General features: G+C 47.0%; 1 protein-coding gene across 1 annotated transcript in view; it reads right to left on the minus strand.

The window, feature by feature from the left end:
- LOC130483505 (carnitine O-acetyltransferase-like) overlaps window positions 1-11,337 on the minus strand; it is a 48,987-nt gene extending 37,650 nt beyond the window's left edge. Inside the window, exons 1-3 of the mRNA XM_056856274.1 lie at window positions 11,281-11,337; window positions 5,025-5,246; window positions 3,332-3,450 (exon numbers count right to left, since the gene is read on the minus strand). Of these exons, the coding sequence (XP_056712252.1) occupies window positions 3,332-3,450; window positions 5,025-5,246; window positions 11,281-11,337 (398 nt within the window). The remainder of the gene's footprint in view (window positions 1-3,331; window positions 3,451-5,024; window positions 5,247-11,280) is intronic.
- Between the last annotated feature and the right edge of the window lie 6,844 nt (window positions 11,338-18,181).

Raw genomic sequence — 18,181 nt, forward strand, 5'->3', positions numbered from 1 at the left:
TCTTACACTTCCTTAAGTGCAAGAGTGTGTCACTGGCGACCAAGATCAAGATAATTCGTGGCATAGTATCCTTATCTTCTATAACTCCTTCATGGCTGCCCTATCCATTCTCAATCTCCTTCTGATTTCTCGGTTGCAACCTACATAAATTATCCCAATCATGCAAATATACATAATTCTTTATTTTACGTAATGTACTGTTGTTTACTACTTTTTTTAGATGGGGGGAAAGGCAAGGAGGACTAATGAAAACACCAAAGATCTAACCTAGCTACTGGAAAATCTTATTCCACCAAGGCTCTGGTTATTGAGATTTTACAGCAGGCATTGCCTTTTAAGTGCATCTCCAAATCCAGGGGGACTAGAAGCTTACCTTAAAAAAACCCAAGAACCTCAGACTTCCAGAAACAGAATTCTTGAAGTGCTATCAGATTTTTTGGGGGCTTTTCCTATGTTACTACAGAATATCGACATACAAATGTGAACAGCCCTGCTTCCTGTAGCTTCTTCTGAGATGTTTGAAAGAGAAGTGCAGTGAAGTGTATAAAGTGTGGATTAATTATGTTCTCCTCAGGATGAAGCGAAGCATCCTTTCCAAAGATTTTATTATCCTACATTATGCAACAGAGTATAGAATAGCCACTAACCCAGAGTTAACAAAGCACGATTCCACAAATATCAGGTTTTAATCTCACCTCAAGTATAACACTCATGAGATAAATCCATTAGCAATATGAGGATAATAATTATGACTTACTTGCAAGGCTTACAAGAAGGTAATTTATATGAAGCACTTTCAGCGCTCCAAACGCTTTATTAAGGATAAGTGCTTAGTATTTAATTTTTATTTATTACATGTCCTTCCTCCGAGGACCTCAGGGCAGCATGTACGGTTCTCTTCCCTCCTCATAACTTTCTTCTCAGCACAGAAGCAGAGAGGAACAGAAACAGTACAAAAATCCCCACAGAACTGGCAGCTCAAAGGAAGAACCACTAGAGATTGAGACTGTTTTTGAAAAAGTGGGAAAGCGTGTCAAGAAACCTAACCAGCCACAATCATTAATTCTGGATTAAATTAGCTCAGCCCCCTCAACAGAAGCCTTAAATGATTATATCTTCCATCGTCACTTTCAATCTCCTGAGAGGAAAGGGAAGAAGAGGAACAAATTCATTTACAGGAAGGGGCTGTTCCTCGGGGATGGTGCACCCAGTCTTAACACGCAAAAGATACCACGTTCACCCTCTGGCATCTCGTTCAAATGTCTCAAGGTGACCGCACAGTTAAAACAGACCTTCTGCTCAATACCGTGATTACCAAGCTAAACTGATCAGATGTCTCGGCCATAAAATACGGCTGTTCCCAAAGGGAATGGCAGCGGCCCCAAGGTGGGAGTGCTTCGAAGACCAGTGCCAAAGAGAGAGGAGTGACATGGCTGCATGATCCCCAACGTGGTGCCCATGGGTGTCATGAGGCCCACTTGCTCCATCCCCAAACCAAATAGTAAGTCTTGGCTCTTCTCTACCACTGGAGTAGAAGGAGCCTCAGAAAAGGCCAGGAGGGATCACTCCTTTGTCTGTAGGGCACATCTGTTCAGAAACAGCTGCCCGCATGGCGTACTGGTTATCGTGTCAGACTAGGATCCCGGAGACCCAGAGCTGAATCCCCACTCTGCCACTGAAGCTTGCTGGATGACTCTGGGCCAGTCACACATGCTCAGCCTAGCCTACCTCACAGGGTTGTGGAAAAGATAAGGTGGAAAACAGGAGAATGATATAACTGGGAAGAAAGGCAGGGTATAAAAGTAGTAAATAAATAAAAACTTCCCAAGTTTTTGAGAATTGGCCCCAGCCCCCTATGGCAGCCATTATGCGACTGGGCCCACTCTCTGTTCTCAAAACTCCAAAAGTGCCCTTAAGCTCAACAAGATTAAGGACCCCGTCCTAAAGAAGAAGAAGAGTTGGTTTTTATATGCCGACTTTCTCTACCACTTAAGGGAGAATCAAACCGGCTTACAATCACCTTCCCTTCCCCTCCCAACAGGCACCCTGAGAGGTAGTCAGGGCTAAGAGAGCTCTAAGAGAGCTGTGACTAGCCCAAGGCCACCCAGCTGGCTTCATGTGGAGGAGTGGGGAAACCAACCCAGTTCTCCACTGCTTATGTGGAGGAGTGAGGAATCAAACCTGGTTCTCCAGATTAGAGTCCACCACTCCAAACCACTGCTCTTAACCACTACACCACGTTGGCTCTCCTCGGACGTGAAACTCCTCAGAAAAGGGCAATTCTGGCTCTTCACACAAGGGGGGAAAAGAGAGATATCCTCTGTTACCCAAGGACTCATGTGCCTTATATGCAAGCTGTCCTCTCAATTTTGAGGTCACTAGCCCCACGCCTAGGGTTGCCACCTCCAGGCTGGGAAATAGCTGGAGATTTTTGGGAGCCTGAGGAGGATGGGTTTGGGGAGGGACTTCAATGCCATTGTGTCCAATTGCCAAAGCGGACATTTTCTCCAGGTGAACTGATCTCTATCGGCTGGAGATCAGTTGTAATAGCGGGAGATCCCCAGCTAGTACCACTCAAGGCATGTATCCGTCATGGAACTTGGAAGGAAGGAGCGGTCACAAATTTGTAAGCGATTTGCTACGTGAAAGCACACACACGGGTAAGATAACATATGGACACTGTATTCAGTTGTGTATTTTGGAGCATAACATAGAAGAGCTGATTCTGATGTGTATTCATAGTTAGATGGAACTGGTGAAGTCGGAGGACGACACGAATCATTTCTAGAAAATCGTTTCCCCTGCTGGCTCACTCTTCCTGCTGGCTCTCTGTCGGCTCGTACTCCATTGCGAAGAGCTCTGGGAAGACACTGTTTGTAACTACGCGTCTCCCCAGAATTGTGTTTGCTGCTGGCTCGCTCTTTTTGCTGGCTGACTGTCGGCTTGCACTTCATGTTGTGACGTGACCGTTGCACGTAACACGCTTTAGAAGCTCTTTCTGTATGATTTATTCAGCCTGATTTTGTTGCACTTTATTAGGATATGAGATTCAAAATATTGATGCAAACATGCTAAGAGATTTAAAATATTGACATAAATACGCTACTTAAATAATCACCATTGGCACTGTGTAGTGTATACAATTACTGTTTGGTCATCCTATGCTTTTTTGGATACATTCTATTCTTATGTATTTATTTGTTCAATTTATAACCCGCCCGCCCTGGCCAAAACCTGGCTCAGGAGTGGTGGTTTTGCATTAGTACCTGGAGGTTGGCAACCCTACCCACACCCTAAGGCCTATCTGAAGTTTCTTTCTGTTCCTTCTTACCTCAGCTGGCCTTTCCAGTCATTAAAATCCTGTTTGGGCAGCACCACAGCCGGGCTGGAGTGAACAGCCAGGGGGAGTCTGCTTTCCAGGTAGGCCGACTGGATCCACCAATCCGTGATCTGGGATGGGGGGAAAAACACAATTAGACTACTCGCAAAAAGAGGAAGAAGGGCTACAACACCTTCATCGGCAATTTCCTCCGATATAGCTGAGAACTTTAAAACATGACATATAGCTCCTGGTTCCACATAGCTTCTGTTTTCATTCCCAGTGGGAATGTGTTAAGATGCAACACTTTTGGATACTAATCATATATTCAGCCCCTAAACTAACAGGTTACTCCATTCCCCTACAACCCAAAGTAATTTTATTGGGAGATTTAGACCATAAAACAACCCTTCAAATCAAAGACTATTGTTATTAGCAGCAGCCAAACTCCTAGCTGCAAGAAGTCGGGTGGGGTGGGAGAATCTACCATCACAAGCTAGTATTATAAAACTAGGGAAATCACAACAAGAACAAGATTGTGATGCAATTAAAAACATGGAAAATCCAAATTTTACCTCGGTTTTCTTAGAAAAACTGCTCTCCTTTACTTTACACTCAAGATCAGCGAAAGAATATTGTACGAGACCATCTAAATGTAATGTGCTATGTAATACATATTAAAAGAACTATATATATACACACACACACTTAAAGAAAAACAATATGATAAATGCTTAAACATGGTAGAAAACGCTGTCAGGTCACAACTGACTTACTGCAACCCTACAGGGTTTTCAAGGCAAGAAACGAACAAAGGTGGTTTACAATTGCCTGCCTCTGTTTAGAGACCCTGAACCTCCTTGGTGGTCTGCCATCCAAGTGCTAACTCTGATTAGCAGCCAAGATCTGATGAGATCAGGCTAGCCTGGGCGCTCCAGGTAAGGGCAAATGTTTAAACATATGTGATTTAAAAGAGCCCTTTGCCTGCGACAAAGTAGTGGCACAAAAGTATCCTTGGAGTCAAGCGCTTTGCAAAGGGGTCGATGAAGGAGAAGAAGAAATGTTGGTTTTTATATACCGACTTTCTCTACCGCTTAAGGAAGACTCAAACCGGCTTACGATCACCTTTCCCTTCCTCTCCGCACAACAGACACCCTGTGAGGTAGGCGGGACTGAGAGAGCTCCAGGTAAGGGCAAATGTTTAAACATATGTGATTTAAAAGAGCCCTTTGCCTGCGACAAAGTAGTGGCACAAAATTATCCTTGGAGTCAAGCGCTTTGCAAAGGGGTCGATGAAGAAGAAGAAGAAATGTTGGTTTTTATATACCGACTTTCTCTACCGCTTAAGGAAGAATCAAACCGGCTTACGATCACCTTTCCCTTCCTCTCCGCACAACAGACACCCTGTGAGATAGGCGAGGCCGAGAGAGCTCTAAGAGAGCTGTGACTAGCCCACAGTCACCCAGCTGGCTTCGTGTGTAGGAGTGGGGAAACAAATCCAGTTCACCAGATTAGCCTCCACCGCTCAGGAGCAGGAGTGGGGAATCAAATCCGGTTGTCCAGATCAGAATCTGCCGCTCCAAACCACGGCTCCAAACCACTACACCACGATGGGGAGTCCCCTGAGCCACCAGCTGCCTGTTTCAGCTTAAGGGTCTTCATGTTTCATCCTCCCTCCTCCAGACTTCCGCACCCTCTTCCTTACCCAGTTCTCCATGCGAGCCACCCTGCGCTGCAGCCGGGCCTGGAGCCTCTCCCCATCTCCTGCGGGAGCCCCGAATTCTGCCACCAGCTTCTGTGACTGCTCCAACTCCTCAGGGCTCACCAGGGGCTCCAGAGAACGCAGATATCGAGCCATGGTTTGGGCCAGAGGGGGCAAGGGCTGTCGAGGGAGCGGGAAAGTAGATGCATTTCTGGGGTGGAGGGCCTGGAAGAGAAAAGGAGACCACATATATTTACTTTGATTATAATTAGGGTTGCCAACCTCCAGGCAGTGGCTGGAGATCTCCTGCTACTGCAATTTGATCTCCTGCCGATAGAGATCAGTTCACCTGGAGAAAATAGCCACTTTGGTAATTGGACTCCATGGCACTGAAGTCCCTCCCCTCTCCAAACCCCACCCTCTGCCCCCCAAATCTCCTGGTATTTCCCAAACCAGAGCTGGCAACCCTATTTATAATCCACCTTTCTCACTGAGGCTCAAGGCAGATTTCATGTTCACGCAGATGGTAAATTTCTGCCCAACAAAACTTCTGTCCAACAAAACTTTTACCTGCTTCAACTGTTCAAGGTTGCCAAGAACCACTGTGATAACCCCAGACAAAAATTATCTTAGGGTCTCTCATCCAACCACTCTCACCCAATACAAACACTATACGAAATCAAGTTATATGACTCTTTGTTAGCATGAATACGCTAGCAATTGGCTGTGTCTGCATGCACCACACATTTACATGATATCCTTCTTCCAAGGAGCTCTGAATACTTTGTCCCACACATTTCAGCCTCACAATCACCCTGTAAGGTAGGACAGACTGAGAAACAATGACAGTCCCAAACAAGTCACTTCCTTTCAATAAAGGGGGGGTTGCTGAATGTATAGGCCTACACCAGTAGCACCTTGCCTTGCTTCCCTATTACCCACACCCCTTTTGGTGGCTCAAACATTTACCTGCTTTCTCATGGGGTCCCCATCACTCTCTACGAATTCACGTGTACTTCACCAACGCCCTAGGAAGAGGTGCTCCCTCAGACCATAAGAATATAAGAAGAGCCCTGCTCAATCAGACCAGTGGTCCATCTAGTCCAGGGGTCCCCAACGTGGTGCCAACGGGTTTCATGGCACCCACCAACACCTGGTGTCCACCAAGCGTTTTTATGAAGTAGGGGGCCAGGTAGGGCTTCAGCCTAGCAAGGCTCCTGAATGACTGGTGGATATTCGATTGGCTGTGCAGATTTTTTTTTTAAAAATGTTTTGGCAGCAGCTGCCACCACACCACATGAAATCTACACGATGTTACTGAACGTAAGCCGGGGCAATCATTTTATGGCTGGCTCCACCTCTTGCGGCCACCGTTTTGTTGCTGTGCCCACCCATGCAGTGTCGGAATTCCAAGGCTCAAAAAGGTTGGGGACCCCTGATCTAGTCCAACATCCTGTCTCACACAGTGGCCAACCAGTTCCTCTGGACGGCCAACAGCAAGGCAGAGGCCTGGCCTTCCCCTGATGGTAAACCTCTGAATACCAGTGCCAGGAGGCAACATCTAGGAATGTGGAGGTTCCCTTTAGTCACTATGGCTAGTAGCTACTGATCGACCTGCCCTCCATGAATCTGCTAATCGGCTTTTAAAGCTGTCTACGCCTGGGGCCATCACTACATCCTCTGGTAGCCAATTCCACATTCCAGTAGCTCATTGTGTAAACAAGTGTTTCCTTTTGTCCATCCTGAATCTACTGCCCATCAGTTTCTTTAGATGCCCTCGAGTTCTAATATTTTGGGGGAGAGGAATCAAGTATGGGCCCCCTGTACATGCATGTTTCCTTAAATGAAAGTGTCACCAAGTGTGTGGAACAACCCCCACAGATCAAGGATTGCCATCATTTATAACAGCTCAAGCCCATTACTTGAAGGAAGGAAGCCCTTTCGCCCTGCTGGAAGTTAAATGGTGGAACTCCCTGCCCCAGGATGTGGTGATGGCCGCCAACTTGGAAGGCTTTAAGAGGGGAGTGGACATGTTCATGGAGGAGAGGGGTATTCATGGCTACCGGTTAAAATGGCTACTAGTCATTTTAGCTACTAGATCCTGTTCTCTCCAGGATCAGAGGAGCATGCCTATTATATTATATATATTATATACATGCCTATTATTTTGGGTGCGGTGGAGCGCAGGCAGGATGGTGCTGCTGCAGTCGTCTTGTTTGTGGTCTTCCTAGAGGCACCTGGTTGGCCACTGTGTGAACAGACTGCTGGACTTGATGGGCCTTGGTCTGATCCAGCAGGGCCTTTCTTATGTTCTTAAGACGTAAGTCACAGAGTAATGACAGCGTCAGCCTGGTGTACAAGTTCGGGGCCTCTAACCTTGTTGAGCCTCCAGGCACTTGTTGAATTTTACGAGAGGAGAGAGCGCTACCCCAAAGTGACCCACCCCCCTTCCAATCACAAAATGGCTACCACAGATGTAGGAACTGGCCCTTTGCTTGAGGGGAGACATGTTGATTGGTTTCAATTGCCAAAGAAAGGGGAGTCTTTACTCCCTGTACAGACTCAGGTTTCCAAACCCACAGAGAACAAAACGTCTGCGTCTACAGCCAAGCCAAGGGCACAGAGAAGTGAGGGATGTACAAAAGGGTTCACAAACTTGCTCAGATAAATGATTAGGGACTGTGGTCTATATGACTGTGTATAGCTTACTGTCGGTAGGATCTCATTATGTAATTTTTGTTCCACCTAATGTGTCATGTTGATACACATGCTATGCGTCAGTTCTTTCTGGTGGTTCCTGACTTATACAATCCCAATGCTTTGGTTACTGAATGTCCCATTTTGTTGATTGTACTGACTCACTGTGCGTAATCGGTTTTGAGTCCCTGGGAGAAAGGCAGACTATAAATAACAGGGTTGTTTAGCTTGGAAAGAAGGCGGCTGAGGGGAGACATGATAGAGGTCTATAAAAGTATGCATGGTTTGGAGAGAGTGGACAGGGAGACGTTTTTCTCCCTCTCCCATAATACGAGAACGCGGGGTCGTCTGCTGAAGATGGAGGGTGACAGATTAAAAACAGATAAAAAGAAAGTTTTTTTTGCACAACGCATAGTTAAATTGTGGAACTCCCTGCCCCAGGATGTGGTGATGGCTGCTAACTTGGAAGGCTTTAAGAGGGGAGTGGACATGTTCATGGAGGAAAGGGGTATTCATGGCTACTAGTTAAAATGGCTACTGGTCATGACGCACACCTATTCACTCTAGGATCAGAGGAGCATGCCTCTGGAGCACAGGCAGGATGGTGCTGCTGCAGTCGTCTTGTTTGGGGGCTTCCTAGAGGCACCAGGTTGGCCACTGTGTGAACAGACTGCTGGACTTGATGGGCCTGGGTCTGATCCAGCAGGGCCTTTCTTATGTTCTTTCTTAACGTAAAATTTAAAAAGCTCTCTGTTGCTGTTTTCTGTTCAGTTGAGTGCCTTCTGAGCATGAACTTGAAAATTCGATTTATTTTGAATTTTTATAGGCCATGTCTCTAGAGGCCTGCGGGAGGCACATCACAAGCAAAACAGTACATGAAAATCTTGACACAGTATAAAAGCAACTTAAAACATAGAATCATAGAGTTGGAAGGGGCCATACAGGCCATCTAGTCCAAAGTTTCCCAAACTGTTTGAGTCATGGAGCACTTTTCAGGAAAGAAAATAATCACGAAGCACTAATTTTCACCCAGCACCTATACACTAAACTGAATGACAGTCGTATTTTTCTGTCCAAACTCTTCATGGAGCACTAGATGTTTCCCAGTGCATAGCTTGGGAACCTCTGATCTAGCCCAACCCCCTGCTCAAGGCAGTATCCGCCTACACTAGCATCCCTAACTAGTGTTCATCCAGTCGCTTCTTGGAAACTATGGCTGTTACCGCACTAGGTATTCCCAGCGATGTATCAAGAGTTTGGGAATGTTATAAAAAAAACATCACTTTAAAAGGGTTTTTGGATGCCACGGCTAAAAAATGGTTGGAAGACGTCTTCACAGCTAAAGGGGCCAAACAAAGTGCGAACAGTATTTTTATAACAGTTTCAAACTCTTAATACATCGCTGGGAATACCTAGTGTGGGACTCTTCAGGCTAGACGCAGACCATAAAAACAGCTTTAACAGATAAAGAGAGAGAGAGAGAGAGAGCTGGAACTTTTTGGTTAAAAGCCAGCGTAAAAAGAAATGTTTTATTAGGCCTTAGGGCCTCCACTCTCTACACCAAGGGCGGTCAAGTTAGCAGCGTTGCACGTCTGAAGCCTCAAAGCGCTTCAGAGACATCCCCCAGTTACAGCCGCGAACCTGTTCCAGGTTTCCAACTGCTCCTACAGGCCACAAAAACAAACAGCTGCCTTTGCCGCCAGGCGTCTGCTTCCGTATGGAGCATGATGCATACCTATTCTCTCCAGGATCAGAGGAGCATGCCTATTATATTATATTAGGTGCTGGAACACAGGCAGGACGGTGCTGCTGGAGTTGTCTTGTTAGTGGGCTTCCTAACAGTTGGCCACTGTGTGGACAGACTGCTGGACTTGATGGACCCTGGTCTGATCCAGCATGGCCTTTCTTTTCTTACGAGCACTGAAGCATCCCCTGCTTTCGGGCTGCAGTTGGGGAAGGGCGCGTGCCAGCGACACCCCCCCAAGCCCTTTGTCTGGCCACCCCGGCTGCAAGTTTGGCTTCCGGGGCTGGCCGGCGGGAATCGAACTCGCTTTAACCAGCAGCCCAGTTTAATCTAACTCGCTTTAACCAGCACGTTTTTCCCCCATCTGAATTCTCAAAACTCTGCATGGGGACTTATTTTTTAGTTTTGAGAATCTAGTTAGGGGGGGGCGTGCATTTAGAAAGCGGCCAATCCAAGGCAGAACCTCCCATAATAACACTCCCATGACTTCTAAAGAAGCCCGACCCCTTCGCCTGTTGACTCAGAAACAAGCCTCGCCCTGAAAAAAGGACTCCTTTGACTCCTTGTGAGTTTGTCAGAAAGTCTTCTGGGCTCACTTCCCCCCCTGCAAATTTCACCTCTGATTCCAAATCTTGCATATGCTTTAAATGCTGTAAGAGAGTTATATTGCCAGGCATTCTACATGAGAATAGGTTTGCCTGGAGGCTCGTTTTCTGATTATTAGATAAAGCACCAAACTTTTCATTGAGTGCATTCTTCGGTTTTGCCTTGGAGTTGCCACTCTTTAGATCAGGGGTGGGGAACCTTTTTCCTGCCAAGGGCCATTTGGATATTTATAACATCATTTGTGGGCCAAACAAAATTAAAAATTGGCCGACCAAGCCCCAAGCAGGCAGCTGCCCTAGATGACCCCCCCCCCAATGCAGGCAGGCATCCAACCAGGGGCATCTTGGGCGGTCCTAGCAGCTCCATAGCTAACGGCTCTTCTGAAAGGGGGGGAAGGTTCCTTTTCTCGGCAAAACAAACTCACACCTGCCTTGAATAGAGGCTATTCCTGTCTGTAGGAGGGGGCCAGTCTTAGATCCTTCTGAGCTAGAGATCTGCCAGGACCCATGTAGGGCCAGACCAAACGACTTTGCGGGCCTTAAACGGCCCCCGGGCCTGACGTTCCCCACCCCTGCTTTAGATGCACTTTCCCCCCCATCCCTATTCTCAAAACTCAACAATAAGCCCCCATGCAGAGTTTTGAGAATTGGGATGGGGGAAACGTGCATCTAGAGCACTGGTTCCCAACCAGGGGTCCATGGACCCCCAGGGGTCCGCGAGAACTAAATTAAGGTCCGCGAAACAAAGTTATAAACCCATAACAAATTAATATTTTCAATTAAAAGTTCTCTATTATAAATATATATATATTCAAATATTATTCTAAGTTTAATGTTTAACTAACAGTTATGATTAAAGTTTATTTTCAAATTCTCAGAATTTTTATGTTGAACCTTGGGGTCCCTGCACCGAACAAAAAAGTCCTAGTGGTCCCTGGTCAAAAAAAGGTTGGGAACCACTGGTCTAGAGAGTGGCAACTCCAAGGCAAAAACTTCCACGAATAATCAATGTTTAGCGAGTCGAAAACTGCAGCTTGCGCCGCTCCTGCGCACGACCGCGCGCACGGAAGCCCCTCTCTCCCCGCCGCCCGTCTGCAAGCCCCTCGTCTTGCACGTCCGCACACGGCAAACGGGTGCAAAAACCACCACCGCCCCACCCCAAGCCTCCGCGGCCGGCGGGCGCCGCTCTTTGCAGCGAGAGCTCCGCACTCACCGTCGCCGGCAAGGCGGGCGGCTTTCGGCAGCGCCACACCAATCGCCACCTTCCCATGGCGAGGGTCCCATGCGCCCGTCCGACGGCAGAGGGGCTGCCGGAGCTTTGGGGGGGGGGAGAGGGAGGGATCTTATTGACCCGGCTGCAAACAATTGTCACTTCCTGGGAGCGGGAGGAAGGCGAGAAGGGGCCGAGTGCTTTGCTTTCCCCTCCCACTTTCCCCTCGGAGACGACCTTCCCCAAATCGGCTTCCTCGGAGTCTCGCGTGAACGGCGTGGGCTTTGGCCGAGGGCTTTTGCGCTGCAGAACGAAACTCTGCTGCGTTATGCACGGGAGGCTTTGCCCAGGATTTGCCACTCTCTAGATCACTGGTTCCCAACCAGGGGTCCATGGACCCCCAGGGGTCCGCGAGGACTAAATGAAGGTCCGCGAAACAAAGTTATAAACCCACAATAAATTAATATTTTCGATTAAAAGTTCTCTATTATAAAATATATATATTCAGATATTATTCTAAGTTTAATGTTTAACTAACAGTTATGGTTAAAGTTTATTTTCAAATTCTAGGAATTTTTATTTTGAACCTTGGGGTCCCTGCGCCGAACAAAAAAGTCCTAGTGGTCCCTGGTCAAAAAAAGGTTGGGAACCACTGCTCTAGATGTACTAGATTGATTCATGCCATCGTCTTCCCTGTTACTGTGTATGGGTGTGAGAGCTGGACAATGAAGAAAGCGGATAGGAAGAAAGTGGATTCCTTTGGCCATTTATTCATGGAAGGTTTTGCATTGGATTTGTCACTCTATAGAGGCACATTTCCCCCATCTGAATTCTCAAAACTCTGCAGGGCGGCTTATTGTTGAGTTTTGAGAATATGGATGGGGGGAAAGTGCATCTGAAGAGTGGCAAATCCAATGCAAAACCTTCCATGAATATTATGGCAGGCATCTTCAGAGGATTAACACTGAAGGACAGTGTCTCTCAGTGTCAAGTGTGTAGGAAGAGTAATACCATACCCTCATTAGCACATTATCTTGATACTTACAGGACAATGATTAGCACATTACTTTGGCAGGACAGTACTCAGCTCAAACCCAACCCCTTTCTGACAATATATTACTCTTCCTACACACTTGACACTGAGAGACAATGTCCTTCAGTGTTAATCCTCTGAAGATGCCGGCCACAGCTGCTGGCGAAACGTCAGGAAAGAAAATTCCAAGACCACGGTTACACAGCCCGGATAACCTACAAGAACCAATGAACTCTGACCGTGAAAGCCTTCGACAATACTTCCATGAATAAATGGCCAAAGTGTTACGGACACCGTGGGTGGCCAAAAAAACAAACCAGTGGGTTATAGATCAGATCAAGCCTGAACTGACCCAAGAAGCTAAAATGACTAAACTGAGGCTCTCGTATTTTGGCCACATTATGAGAAGACAAGAGTCACTGGAAAAGACGGTCATGCTAGGAAAAGTGGAGGGCAGCAGGGAAAGAGGAAGACCCAACAAGAGATGGAGGGACTCAATAAAGGAAGCCACAGCCCTCAGTTTGCAAGATCTGAGCAAGGCTGTCAAAGATAGGACATTTTGGAGGACTTTCATTCATAGGGTCGCCATGAGTCGGAAGTGACTTGACGGCACTTAACACACACCCATACATACCTACATTTTCCCCATCCGCATTCTAAAAACTCTCATGGCGGCTTATTTTTGAGTTTTGAGAATTTGGACAGGAAAAATGTGCATCTAGACAGCGGCAAATCCAAGGCAAAACCTCCTGAGCACAAATGGCCAAGGTCTTTCATTGAATCTGCACATGTAGCAGGAGGGAGTGCCCAGCTCAAGGGTTGCCAACTCTAGGCTGGGAAATTCCTTGAGATTTGGGGGTGGAGTCTGAGGAGGGAGGGGTTTGGCATCAGCTGGATATAACTCCTTAGAGTCCACCTGCCAAAATTGCCCTTTTCTCCAGGGGAACTGATCCCTGTAGTCTGGAGATCAATTGCCATTCCAGGAGGTCTCCAGGTCCCAGTTGGAGGTTGGCAACCCGTCTAGGTTGCCAACTTTTTGTTTCCAGGCAGGATTTTTGTCCAACCACAAGAATTTGAAGGGATTTGAAAAGAATATTCTTTTTTTGCCGTTGAGTCATATGGCTGACCCATGGCGACTCCTGGAGGGGTTTTCAAGGCAGGAGATGTTCAGAGGTGGTTTTCCATTGCCTGCCTCTGTGTCACACCCCTGGTAGTCCTTGGAAGTCTCCCATCCAAATACTAGTCAGGGTCATAGCTGACAATATAACTGGCCCAAGGTCACCCAGCAAGTTCCCAAGGCAGGGTGGGGATTCGAACCTGAATTTCCCAGATCCTAGTCTGACACCCCCCCTCCCCTGAAAAAAACCCAACCAGCTTCTACAAGCCCTGCTGCAGGAAATTGGGGGGAAATATTGCTCCTTGACTCTTACCTTAACATGTTAGTTTTTCCAGGGTACGAATAAGAGGGCGTTCCATCATCTGAGGCCCCGCTTGCAAGCTGAGGTGATAAAACCCAGCCACAGGTTTATAATTCAGCCTGCAGCCTGGGAACTGATCCAGTGTGGTTAAAACTGCAAGCCTTGGTATGCCTACCTAGAATCATAGAGTTGGAGGGGGCAATCTAATCCAACCCCCTGCTCAATGCAGGATCAGGTTTGCCATTGCCTGCCTCGCCCGTAGGGGTTTCAAGGCAAGAGACAATCCGAGGTGGTGTGCCATTGTCTACCTCGCCCGTAGGGTTTTCAAGGCAACAGATTCAGATGTGGTTTGTCATTGCCTGACTCTCCATAGTGACTCTGGAGTTACTTGATGGTCTCCCATCCAAATACTAACCAGGTCTAACCCTGCTTAACTTCTGAGATCTCATAAGATCAGGCTAGCCTGGGCCATCCAGTTCAAGGCCTTTTTACAGCTTTTCAGGTAGATAACATCACCTGGCAACAAACATCCCATTAAGCCTCTTTTAAAGGGTGCAATAAGCATGTTACAGAATTCTCATGGCAGACACTTGGCTGCTATGAGGACTTTGGATCCTGCCTGGAGATCTGTACTGGGGACTCAGTTCCCTGTTGTCTGGGAGCCTGATTCAGGCTGGGGACCCGGGTGTACTGGAAGAGAGAGCATGAATTAGACTTCTCCTGGCACTGTTTTCCTGGCCTGAAATAACCTTGGGGAACAGCTGCTTGCTTCTCTGGGGAAACCTAAGTATGCTGGTGGCCACGTGTAAGTTTTCCCAAGAGGCAAATAGTAATTCCCCAAGACAGTTTCAGGTCATGAAAATGACATGGGTCAGGGGAGCTGAAGACCTTTCTCACTGTATGCCACGTTCCTGATCCAACTAGCCCACTCCCACTCCTGGGAATTTACTCCCCAGCACAGAACTCCCAAATCACATCTGGTGACAATCCACCTATGGGCTTTTAAACTTGTAAATCCACCCTTTGATTGTGTGCACTGTAGTGGCTGCTGTTTGCTGTGGACTGTGGTTTTTATGAGAGGGTGTGCTGTATAGTGGTTAGAGTTTCAGATTAAGATCTCGGAGGTCAGGGTTCAAATCCCCTCTCTGCCATGGAAGCTATTTGGGTAACCTTAGGCCAGTCGTGCACTCTCAGCCTAGCCTACCTCGCAGCATAGTTGTGAAGATGAAATGGAGATGGGGAGAATGGTTGTAAGCCACTCTGAAACTCAATTAGGGAGAAATGTAGGGTATAAAGGAAGTAAAATAAAATCTGTGCTATGGTTTTAATTGAAGTTGTTTCACTCTGTTATTGGAAGATGCCTCAAAATATTGGAAGATGCCTCAAAATATTGGAAGATGCCTCAAAATATTACAGAGGTGGGATATGAATATTTTATTATATATAGGTGGGATATGAATATTTTAATTAATACAATTGAGCCAGTGTGATGTAGTGGTTAAGAGCGGTGGTTTGGAGAGGTGGACTCTGATGTGGAGAACCGAGCTTGATTCCCCACTCCTCCACATGAGCGGCGGAGGCTAATCTGGTGAACCAGGTTGGTTTCCCCACTTCTATACATGAAGCCAGGTGGGTGACCTTGGGCTAGTCACAGCTCTCTTCGATCTCAGCCCCACCTACCTTACAGGGTGTCTGTTGTGGGAAGGGGAAGGTGATTGTCAACCAGTTTGATTCTTCCTTAAGTGGCAGAGAAAGTCGGCATATAAAAACCAACTCTTCTTCTAAGTATCAGATCCCCACCCCCATGTAATACTATTATGGAATGCTCAGGCCTCTGACAGCTGCCATGTAGATCTGATCCTTAGAATTACTTACATAGGCAGAGTTTCAGAGGATATCTGTGTTGCTCTGCAGTAGAACAGTTAGATTTGAGTCCAGTAGCACCTTAGAGACCAACAAGATTTTGGGGGTATAAGTTTATGAGCTTGAGATTTGAGGGTGAAGCCTGGGGAGGACAGAGATCTCCAGCTAGTACTTGGAGGTTGGCAACCCTAACCAGAGATCAATACGGCTACCAACTCAAAACCCAGTAGGAAAGGAATCACACTCTCTCCCCGGCTGTGCATATCACAGATCTCAGATGTACCATTTCCCTGCCTCTCTTGTTTTTCTGCAAGTGGACTTGTTTAATCCTTTACAGGTCCTTGAGCATTCACCTTTTTTTGACATTTACCACTTGACAAGCCCTTGACTGGCTCCTGATTGTTTCCCCAGCAAATACCGGGCATGTGCCAAGGCAGCCGCACCTGGTGACGCAACTCCTCCTGAGAAGGGAGTTAACTTTGTGCTGGAGAATCAGGACTTGCTGGCATGGGAGTGGACTGGCAGGACTCGCCGGGCTGAGCCCCTGAATGTATTTCCAACGGCTTGCCTGACTGCTGTTGAAATATGTGAATAATGAAGCAAGTGCTTCCCAGTAACTACAGCAGATCCTCCTAAACGCCAGGCGGGTTTACTGGAGGAAAATAAGGCTCCGGTCCAAAAAGCACTTACTAGAGAGTAAGCCCCATTGAATTCAGTAGGATATATAACTACCCTTTTATTCTTGCCCTTATTTCACAAACACAATGTTTATATTAGTAATACTAATTGTACTGAATTGTATTACTTACCTACCCTAAGCAGAGCCTCTGGGCTGAGGCTGGAGGCTAAAAAAAAGTAATTTTAAAGCAATAAAGCATTCAACTGAACATTGAAATACTGTGTCAGGCTGCATAGGAGAAGGTAGGGTTGCCAGCTCCGGGTTGTGAAATACCTGCAGATTTTGGGGCGGAGCCTGAGGAGGGCGGGGTTTGGAGAGGGGAGGGACTTCAATGCCATAGAGTCCAATTGCCAAAGAGGCCATTTTCTCCAGGTGAACTCTATCGACTGCAGATCAATTGTAATAGCGGGAGATCTCCAGCTACCACCTGGAGGTTGGCAACCCTAGGAGTAGGATTACTACCCTAAGTAGCAATCCTAAACGCACATGAAATAGTTTCAGAGGGTCACCCTACCGGTCTGCAATAGAATAGCAAGATTACACCTCAGAGACCAACAAGATTTTCATGGCATAAGCTTTTGACAGAACCAAAGCTCGACAGAGTCAAAATATCTGACCAAGGGAGCATCCTATCTCCAAGGCTTATACCTCGAAAATCTTGTTGCTGTCTAAGGCGCTACTGGACTGGAATCTAGCTCTTATTAGAAAATCAGTCCCATTGAAAACCCATGGGTCTTGTCAGAGATTTAAACATTATTATTATATTATATACACGATTATATTATGAGTATCCAGCTTGCTGGGGGTAAAGTGTAGATGACTGGGGAAGGCATTGGCAAACCACCCCATAAACTTAGTCTGCCTAGTAAACGTCGGGATGTGACATCACCCCACGGGTCAGGAATTACCTGGTGCTTGTACAGGGGACTACCTTTGTGTATGTGTATGTTAAATGCCGTCAAGTCGCTTCTGACTCATGGCGACCTTATGAATCAATGTCCTCCAAAACGTCCTACCTTTAACAGCCTTGCTCAGGCTTCCTTCACAGAGTCCATCCATCTCTTGTGGGGTCTTCCTCTTTTCCTGCTGCCTTCAACTTTTCCTAGCATGATTGTCTTTTCCAGTGACTCTTGTCATAGAATCATAGAGTTGGAAGGGACCACCAGGGTCATCTAGTCCAACTCCCTGCACAATGTCTTCTTTACCTTTATGATATTAAGTATTACAATTAAGACCCAGAGTTTCCAGAGCAATCTGTGAGGCTCCCGCAAATTCAGTTCCAAGCCTGAAATTATGTTAGAAATTAAGCACTAAACGCAGACAGAGGGGGTTACAGCCGCATGGAGACGGAGCCATCGTAACCAGATCTGACGAAGTAAATTCCACTTTATTCAATAGACTGCACTTCCAGGAAAAAGCTTGCAGCCTGGTCATTCCTTTTTTGCCAACGCAGGCGCTGCGGCTCTTGGGGGTGAATGTTCCAGCAAAAAGATGAAAGACTGGCCACTTATGCATGGGAGGTTTTGCCTTGGATTTGCTGCTCTCTAGGTGCTTATTTTCCCCATCTGACTTCTCAAAACTCTGCATGGGGGGGCTTATTGTTGAGTTTTGAGAATTCAGATGGGGGGAAAACGTGCATCTAGAGAGCGGCAAATCCAAGGCAAAACCTCCCGTGCATCAATGGCCACTGTCTCGAGCCAACGTTGGGACCCCCCCCCTCTGCGTGGTCACAAGATGAATGGGTGGGAGTGATGTGGCAGGAGGCGGGATCAGAACGCGGTTGCCGGGGACGCCTGGCACGGTTGCCGGGGGTGGGAGAAGCATTCCCGGATCTGACGCGCGCGCCCTAGCACGAGAGGGGGAAATAAACAACAAGAGGGAGAGGAGAGGTGGACGCAGAGAGAGAGAGAG

This window comes from Euleptes europaea, chromosome 1 (genome assembly GCF_029931775.1).
Source record: "Euleptes europaea isolate rEulEur1 chromosome 1, rEulEur1.hap1, whole genome shotgun sequence".
In the NCBI taxonomy this organism is placed as follows: domain Eukaryota; kingdom Metazoa; phylum Chordata; class Lepidosauria; order Squamata; family Sphaerodactylidae; genus Euleptes; species Euleptes europaea.